Here is a 9,825-nt window from a genome sequence, read left to right on the forward strand (position 1 = left end):
GGAGGATTAAATCGAACAAGACATGTTTCACCAAGTTACATACTCTACACAATAGATGGAAATTAACCATCGGAAATGTTATACAATTTATTTGTGCCAAATTGGCTTTATTATTGGTTCCTATGAACCTCTATATTTGCATCTGCGTATTGAGCTCTTGGCATCTAATCTCCACAACACATACATCCCCATTGATGAGCGTCCTTTGATGAGCTCCAGCTATATGAGATCAGCAGTTATGCCATGACTTAGGAACGCGACTGGATTAACCACATGTGGAGTAGCCATTGCGCAACCGGCGAAGGCCCTGGTGTTGGTGTCAGAAAAGGGTTTTGGGGTGCCTGGAGTGTAGCCTTGCGGATTTCTGGGAGGGGGCACCGGACCCTTTTCCAGGGTTTGGAGAACAAGAACGCTCGTCTTATCGTTAGCCCATGCTTCCTCTTTGCCCTTGAAGGCCCTTGTGTTGGTGGTTTCAACAAGGGGTCTAGGGCTGCCTGGAGTGTAGCCTGTCGGATTTCCGGGAGGGGGCACTGTACCCTTTTGCAGGGTTTGGAGAACAAGAACGCTCGTCTTATCGTTAGCCCACGCTTCCTCTTTGCCCTTGAAGGCCCTTGTGTTGGTGGTTTCCGTGAAGGGTCTAGGGCTGCCTAGAGTGTAGCCTGTCGGATTTCCAGGACGGGGCACCATACCCTTTGGCAGGGTTTGGAGAACAAGAACACTCGTCTTATCGTTAGCCCACGCTTCCTCTTTGCCCTTGAAGGCCCTTGTGTTGATGGTTTCAGTGAGGGGTCTAGGGCTACCTGGAGTGTAGCCCGCCGGATTTCCGGGAGGGGGCACTGTACCCTTTGGCAGGGTTTGGAGAACAAGAACGCTCTTCTTATCGTTAGCCCGCACTTCCTCTTTGCCCTTGAAGGCCCTTGTGTTGGTGGTGTCAGCGGGGGGTCTAGGGCTACCTGGAGTGTAGCCTATCGGATTTCCAGGAGAGGGCTCTGTACCCTTTTGCAGGGTTTGGAAAACAGGAATGCTTGGCTTATCATTAGCCCACGCTTCCTCTTTCCCCTTGAAGGCCCTTGTGTTGGTGGTTTCAGTGAGGGGTCTAGGGCTACCTGGAGTGTAGCCTGTCGGATTTCCGGGAGGGGGCACCGTACCTTTTGGCAGGGTTTGGAGAACAAGAACGCTCTTCTTATCATTAGCCCGCGCTTCCTCTTTGCCCTTGAAGGCCCTTGTGTTGGTGGTGTCAGCGGGGGGTCTAGGGTTGCCTGGAGTGTAGCCTATCGGATTTCCTGGAGAGGGCTCTGTACCCTTTTGCAGGGTTTGGAAAACAAGAATGCTCGGCTTATTGTTAGCCCGCGCTTCCTCTTTGCCCTCAATTAGAACCCTACATGCCTCGTTTGGTTGCACTAATGCTACCACAAAAAATAGCAAAATCACACCAACTCTCAGGAACTTCCTCATCTTATAGCTATATTCCTGGTTTTTTTTTTCTGCTTTTTTGGGTCTTGGGACGATTTTTCACTAGCTTTAACGAAATGGACGATGAAGGATGCCTTTTCTTGAGAAAGATATCTCTCGTATTTATATACAAACACAAGCTTAGAGTTTCTGTGTGTTTCTTTGATACTTCCGATTAAATTGTTGGACACGGGTGTTTGATTATTGGCTGCCAAAGTTGGAGAAGAAATTTGGATTTGAATACACTGGTTATAAAGAGAGGGAATAGAAGAAGAAGAAGAAGAAGTAAGAATTTGATTTGGTCGGTCATGGAACAACTAATGTCTCGTCTTCGACGTACTCGTTTGTTGTGTCATGTCCACAACGCACGGGAATGATGTAATCATATGCACAATTGGTCACACACGACAAATTTCAGTACGTCCAATTGATTTTTGGTTTTTATATTTCCATCGTCACGAGAAAAAATGGAAAACAAAAATACTAGTACGAAAGTATCATCGCCAACAATAATTATCAATGTCTCCATCTACTTAATTTTATAAATATCAAACTAATCTTAAATCAGTAGTTATTTAATTTCCAAAATGAAAACTATAGAATCGTGTATCGTTTTAGGATCCTGACACTATATTATAAACCTTAGCTATACGTCTCAAGTTCTCAACAAAGAGACCCAAGAGCGTAGCATTCGACCATGGGACTCTCCAAGGCCAAACTCACGAACCCAGTGCAAACCTCGATCCCTACCCTCAAACTTGGAATCTCGAGGATCGGCTCAAATTAGGACTTAATAAGCCAAGCTTAAACCCTGGACCTCGTGGACAAACCCAAGTTAATGTGGAGGCAGTCAGGAGACTCCAGGGTATATATCCGATCGAGTATGCTTGTCACAACGTCTTAGTTTTTTTATTTCCCATAACGAATATTAATGGAGTAGTAATAAAGTTCAACGATTAATAATATTTCTTGTTAAAATCTGGTTATTCAAATTGCCATAATTTAGAATGCAAGCTTTTCTGATTTGTTATACAATTGTAAAAGCGTGATAATAGATTTTTAGATTCTATAAAAACAATGCTGCTTCAAGGAAAATAACGATATCCATCTTTATGATTTACATACTGTATAGTCTTCATCTATGTACTACAAATAAAGCGTTATTAAATACATTTGATTTTGGAATAACATCCCTCGGCTGAAAATTGCACGAAGTTCCATCAATGTTTTTTGGCGGGAACAACATAACTGTTGTTTCTGTAAATATAACAAAAATCTTTAATACACGGTTTCGGTTGGCCATAATACTTGCATTTGGAGGTGTCTAATGACCAACATATGTTTCCAAGAAAATCCATAGAGGAGTATGTTTGGGTTCGATGATTTTCTCAACTCTAAGTTTTAACCTTTTTATTTAGTTGACCTCGTATACCCTTTGACCTGCTTTGAAATCTCTTCATCAAAATTGACTTTTTATTTGACCGTCGCGAATCGTGAGCAGCATTGGACACGTTATAAGGTTGCACGATCAAAGTAAAATCTGAATCCAGACTTGACTTTTCCGTCTCAAAGTTTCCACAGCCGAGAAGAGACGTATTGGGGGAAATAAAAGGATAAAAAAAAAGTTATAGACATAAAATATATATTGTGTCGTTCTCTTTTGCCAAACAAAAAGAGAGTAATTATTACACTTGCCCGACGTTTTTACCTAGAGAGATTCGTATCAAACGGTATAGGAGCTTCTGCGGCATCTGCGAACAACTTACATTTATCAACTTTTATATGAACTTAGTAGCTTTTTTCGATTAAGGTACTAACTAGTCGTGGGTCACTAGCTCTCATTTGAATTATTTGTCAACATTTCTTTGGTTTTTGTTAAAATCGTTGACTCCAACTTTATTTTCCAATAAACATATAAGTTGGTAAATTTTAAGAAATAATATAATAAAATTTGGTAACTAATTCAAATGAAAATTCGTTTCTCGCAACTAGCCAATAATTTACCGGAGAAAATTTGAAAAATGACTTAATATAAAGTTAGAAACTATATATAGAGCCAGTAAATTTAAGGCGTAATTAAGAAAAATAAATAAAATTTGAAAAAAATAAAAAAAAATTAAAAGAAAAATAAGCTTGGAAAGGAACTCATTTGGTAACCTAAAATTAGTTGGCAACTTAATGGAAAATAAATTGATAAGTTACGCTAATTAAAGTTGGTAAATTTGAAGAAAAGTTGGTAAATTTTAAGGTGTTGCCATAAAATGCAAATAAAATTAGTAAAAGAAATAAATGGAAAATTAAAAATAAATAAATATCGGTAAGTAACTTAAATGAGATTTGGTATCCCAATAGTATTAGCTAGTAAGTTGTAATTTGTCATATCAAAACCAATTTTTCAGAATTTTTTTTTGGCTCAACATATTCATTGACTGAGTTGTAATTTGCTGAAGTTATCAAATAATTTACGGAAAAGTTTAAATAAGGCCTTGAAGTGGACCATGTGTCAAATAAGAGTCTGAAGTGGCCATGTCAGTCTCAAACAAGAGCTTGAAGTGGTCATGGCAGTTTCAAATAAAGGCCTAACCTCATCGGTCACCGGTCTGCTAAATATTCCAGCCGATCAAGGGCATTTTTACACAAAGATAATTTTTATTTTAAATTTAAATTATTTTTTCCAACTTTTTTTTTTCTTTTTTCCACCGACTATCGACGATGCTCGATCATCGTGCACAAGTAAAACTTGGAGAGGGCTGGGCGATGGTTGCCCTCGCCAGACGTAGGTGAGGCTGCCCTCGAAAGCCACCTCGCCAGCCTCGCCTATGGCTTTCGAGGGTGGCCTCACCTAGGCTAGGGTCACAACTCGCCTAGGCGAGGTCGTCCCTTGTTGGCTGCTAGCGAGGGCCGACCTCACCTATGGCCAGTGACAGTGGCCCTCACTAGATTGAGCGAAAATGCCATTGATCATCTGGAAAGTCAAATCCTTATTTGAAACTGACATAGACACTTCAAGCCCTTAATTGGAATAACATTTACTTCAGACCCTTATTTTTGAAAATGATGACACTTCAGATTTTTATTTGAAATAATGTCCACTTCATGCCATTATTTGAGAAAACGAGAGCACCTCAGACCCCTTATTTGGAATCTTCAGAATAATTTATCATCTAAACATCCTAAATAATATTAGGTAATGGAGAAATTTCAAGATGTCATAGTTGCTAATTAATTTTGCGTTGGCAACTCTTATTTAAGTTAATTACCAATGTTTATTTTGTTTTTATCTTCTTTAGTATCCAACGTCTGTTATCTTTAAAAAAATTGGCAAATTAAAACTAATTTTCCTAAAATTTTCCCAACTTAACAAATTCAATAATGGATTCGTAAATTGTCGAAGTTGTCGAATAATTCATTCAAACCATTTAACATCTTAATATCCTCAATAACTTTAAAAAATGAAGAAAGTTACCGACTAACTTTGCATTACCAACTCTTATTTAAGTTGATTATCAAAATTTTTGGGTTTTTTGCTTTTAAATAACCAACTTATTTTGTCTTTGTAAAAAAAAATCCCTTTGTCTTTTATTAATTTTTGTTTACCTTTCTTAACAACGACTTAAAATTACCAACTATTGTATGAAAATACCGAGCTTTATTTGTGGACCACGGGAGCTTAGAATTTGCCAAATGTACATGTCGAGTCCACAATGAAGCTAGAAATAATGTGCGATCTCATCTTTTTACCATTTAAAGAAAAAAATACTATGTAATCGTCCTAGACAAAACAAAAATAAACTTATTCGGACAGACATGCAATAAGCAATTAACTTTTTACAGACACCAATTGAATTCAAAGAGACCTTAAGCTTCGCCAAATAAACAGGCTTAGCCAACATGTCTACTAGGTTCTCCGTTGTTGCGATCTTCACAACAACCTTACCCTTCACCAAAACATCTCAGATGAAATGCTACTTGGGATCAATATGCTTCTTTCACTCGTGATAAACCAAATTAATGTCATGAGTGATTCAATGAATAACTTATGGTGCGTTGCCTAGTTACGACATAATTCATGTGGAGAGACTTTCTGGTTAGTAACATCTTGGTGGGGCTACAGTGATAGGCTCGCCATCCTTGGATCTTTAGGTCGATGATGATATAGAGTAATTATAACTTAAACCGAACATTCGTAGTTACCGCGAGACTCTTATAAAAACGTCCAAAGGAGGTTGCTTGCCTACTATTTAACTTGTCTGAAGAAAAAGGGTAGTCATCGGCAACGACACTTCAAATTTGAACGAGCCTCTTTAAAATCTAAAAGATCGGCTTGCCACCTATGACCATTGAGAAGTTGACAACTATACTAAGCTCCCCGAGATCACAATAGAGAGAGAGAGAGAACGTGATGGAGGTGTAGTTGCAACCCCGCAGCAATGTCGACCTCCTCCCTCTCGTAGGGGAGATGGTAATACGATGGGCGGGACACTAGCTCGCCTTGAATGCGAGGTGCAAGGGAGGCTTGATCGCGACCTTCTTCTCCCCATCTGCAAGGGAGGCCGACATGCTCGGACAAACCCGACCGGAGGCCTCGGGTAATGGTAGTTCGCCATGGCTGGGCAAGGCTAGCGGCACACCCACGACCCTCTTGTCTCTTTCTCTTTGTTTACTAACCTTTACAAGCTTCTATTGAATCCATTATTTTCATTAAAAAAAATTCCACATAAACATTTTCAAAATAGGAAAAATGCCATGCCATTTAAGTCTCAACGTGTTTGACGGCAGTTAATTGGAGGACTTGATTGCATAAATAGAAATAGTTTGAGGAGCTGATTATACAACAAGAAAATACAAAGGATCAAATCCCACGAATGATACAAGAGAGTGGAACAGAACTCCGGGTCTTAATTTAGTATTGACATCGCGTATATATCGTCGGTGGAAGAGAATGTTCCAACAAATGTGATCAAGACATGCTTTTCAACTCTCCGCCCCCACAACTGCGCACTTAGAAAAGAACAAGGACATGTTCATGTCTGGGTTTCTTTCGAACCGAGTTTGTTCTTAATCCCACTTTATTCAATCCATCTCATCCAATCGTGACAAAATGTGTTCAACACCCATAATTTCCCACCTCATGTTTTACGTAATTGATGAAGATAATGACGAGAAGGAAATCTATTTGGGTCCTAACGTGTTCTTGAAAAACAAGAAATGAGATGAAAGTAAAAGCATTGAAGTGCTCTTTAAACTAAAACCGTTAAAAACAAATAAGAATCACTCCACGGGATGCTCGTTCCCGGAAAGTCCTTGTTTGTTCAAGAGAGACAAATTGGACATGTTATTTGCACGGTCCAACTAGAAGTAACAGGTGATTATAGAGGTCAAATTACTATACTGATAGCAAAGGGCTCTTTGATCTACATAGCTCCGATATCACATCGAAAAGTGTCGGACTACTATTAACTAATCTAAAAGTTATAAGTTTTTAGACAGAAGCATCATTTCATAGTTACGCAAAAAGCCAAATGCTCTCGAGATCATGTAACTTTGGCAAGGCATTTTATTTCAAAAATTGATGTCTATTGATTCGAGGTTGGGATTTAGCGGTTGTCGGTTTAATATATTTAAAAATATTAAACTTTACATTCAATTAATAGTTTATTCTTTGAGAACAAATAGGCAGTAAATGTACAAAATTTTACATAGTATCAAAGTAGAAACGTCCTTAGTTTCAATATTTGTAAGCCTCTACTTGTCTCCCTTTTATATATATAAAATATATCGTGCTTTAATTTTAGGCTAAAGTCCAGTTTACCCGTGAATGAGAGTGTTAAAGTATTTAATATTAAACGATACTTTCAATTAATAGATTCATTTTTCAAAAGAAGTTAGCGGTGGTCATACGAAATTTTACAACATAAATATATACACATGATGATTATGAACACTACCACATACTATATAATTTTTTTATCTATTTGCAAGATTAAAGACTAATGTAATTATTCTTCTAAAGATGTCTTTTATATGGTTTTACTTTTTGATATTTTTCAATGTATGTGATATTTCTATCTCGCGAAGGAAATTTCTATCTCATACATGACAACTAGCGAACAAAATACAGAGTTTTCCCTGATTTTCAAGAAAGATATACTTTACATTCCTATTAAATTCTATGCTAGATTAATTAACTCAACCCCTTTGGAACAGTGAGATTTTCTTTTGCATGGAATTGGCTCCATTGTCATTAAATACAACAAATCTGCCGCATTGGTAATTAGCCAATTGGGCGTCGATGAACAACATAATTGCTAAGAGATTTATAAGACTTGAGTACAAAATCAAATAAATTGAACATGCTTTCACCATGCTAATTTCATGTCCTATACAATAGATGAGAATCAACCATCCGAAGGTTAAAGACAATTTATTTGTGCATATGACTATATTATTGGTTATAACACATACATTGCCCCGGATATAAGTGTCCTTAAGTAAGCTCTAACTAATTGCGATTAGAAGCCACGTTGGACTTAGGAATGCGATCGGAGTAACCATGCGGAGGAGCCATGGCACGACCGGCGAAGGCCCGGGTATTGGTGGTGTCAGGGCCCGGAGTGTGGCCACCAGGGGCTCCGGGAGGTCGGACCGGACCCTTTTGCTGGACTTGGAGAACAGGAACACTTGGCTTATCATTAGCCCTTACCTTCCTCTTTGCTCATAATCAGAACCCTGCTTGCCTGGTTTGGTTGCACCATTATTCCCACCAAAAATAGCAAAATAGCCACACCAACTGCTGCTTTTGAAGTTAACAACTTCTTCATCTCTTTTGCTTGTTATGGTACGGTTTGTGCCTAACACAACAAAAAGTACAATGAAGGATGTCTAAGGAGGTGCGTCGATCCTATTAATATACATCGATAAGATTATGGTTTCCGTGTGTTTTCTTCGATTCTTCTGATCAGATTCTTGGACACGGGTTTTTGATATTTTACTGCCACGGCAAGAGACTAGATTTGGGTTGACTTCACCGGGTAAAGAGGGGAACAAGAACAAGTATTAATAAAAAAGAATTTGCAAACTAATGGTAAAATACCAAGACTTGGTAAAGAGTAAGCCAATATAATCACCAATTAAAAATCTGTCACATGTGCATTTGTTTCGTCATTTTCGCAAAGATAATTACTTATATTGTTTATAAAAATGAATTAATGAAAAATATATTTAACATCAACAAAATTGATTAAGATTAGAAGATTATAAATTATCAAAATATTTTTCACTGGGAAATATTTTCTAATTATTCTGGTTTGAATCGGTCGCGGAAGAATAATGTCTTGTGTATCGTTCTGACTATATTATGCCCGCAGCATCCTAGAAAATTATTCATTGCGGTCATAATTGTATACATAAAGACGATGTTTGGTATATCTTCTTTCTTTATTGGCAACTTTTAATATATGTCTAATTAATTTTCGAGTTTTATTTTTGCACAGGAAATCATAATTTCCACAAAGTGCTAATAGTTAGGACATCAACATTTAAATAATATTTTGACTCAGAGAAAATCGTTATTCATTCATTATCGCTACATATACATGTCAAACGTCTAACACCATTCGTGAAAATAACATTTCTCCCCGGTGGTGGACTAAATATAAATTCATTAATCTTTCTATGACTAAGTCTCCAATCCGCAAAATTCGGAGTAGATGATTCAAGATTTGATTCTCCGGTTATTGTCTTTAAATCCTTGAAGTGCATATCTAGGTTACCTGGAGCGTGGTCGCTCTTGATACGTGAAGCAAAAACGGGAATGAGCAGGACGTTTAGCGGTCAAAAGTGCGATATAATAATGCGGTTATAACAAGACATGATTTTTTACTTTCTTGTATGGAGGTTTAATCTAGCTTTGACGCTATTATATATCACGTCCGTGGAAGAGAATGTTTCAACAGATGTGATGAAGATTTAAGACCGGCTTTGCCACGCTTATGTCTTCTTTGAAACGTACAAAGAATGCTTGTGTTTGGGCATTTGTCGACCCACAAGTTTTCCCAGTCCAATTTTATTCAAATCGATCTCATCCTCTTTGTCTTACCTTTGAAATTTGTTAAATTTTCTTCTTATTTGACCAAAGTGTTCAACACGCACATTTGCGAGATGATCAAAGTAAAATCTGAATCCGGACTTGACTTTACAAATTTCCCAATTCCAAGTGTTCATGTGTAGCAGAAAGAAGACGAAAGTAAACTATTTGATATGTTCTTTAAGTCAAAACGGTTGAAAAATAAAGAATTGCTCCACGGGGCGTTTTCAAGGGAAGTTCTTGTTGTTCACGACGTAATTATTCAAGTACAATCTCTTCTGTGGATC

The 9,825-nt window shown here is 37.8% G+C and overlaps 1 protein-coding gene across 1 annotated transcript; it reads right to left on the bottom strand.

Annotated features, from left to right (window-relative positions):
* Positions 1-219: 219 nt before the first annotated feature.
* On the bottom strand, positions 220-1,455 carry LOC130138933 (uncharacterized). Its single transcript, XM_056314530.1, has one exon. It carries the CDS (start codon positions 1,453-1,455, stop codon positions 220-222), a length of 1,236 nt encoding a protein of 411 aa, XP_056170505.1.
* Between the last annotated feature and the right edge of the window lie 8,370 nt (positions 1,456-9,825).

The sequence above is a fragment of the Syzygium oleosum genome, unplaced genomic scaffold, assembly GCF_021117445.2.
Source record: "Syzygium oleosum isolate NSW1041296 unplaced genomic scaffold, Sole_v2.1 Sole_v2.09, whole genome shotgun sequence".
NCBI classification, from domain to species: domain Eukaryota; kingdom Viridiplantae; phylum Streptophyta; class Magnoliopsida; order Myrtales; family Myrtaceae; genus Syzygium; species Syzygium oleosum.

Bases quoted from the DNA above. Each gene is read 5' to 3' on its own strand.
- LOC130138933 (XM_056314530.1), bottom strand. From the start codon at position 1,455: ATGAGGAAGTTCCTGAGAGTTGGTGTGATTTTGCTATTTTTTGTGGTA.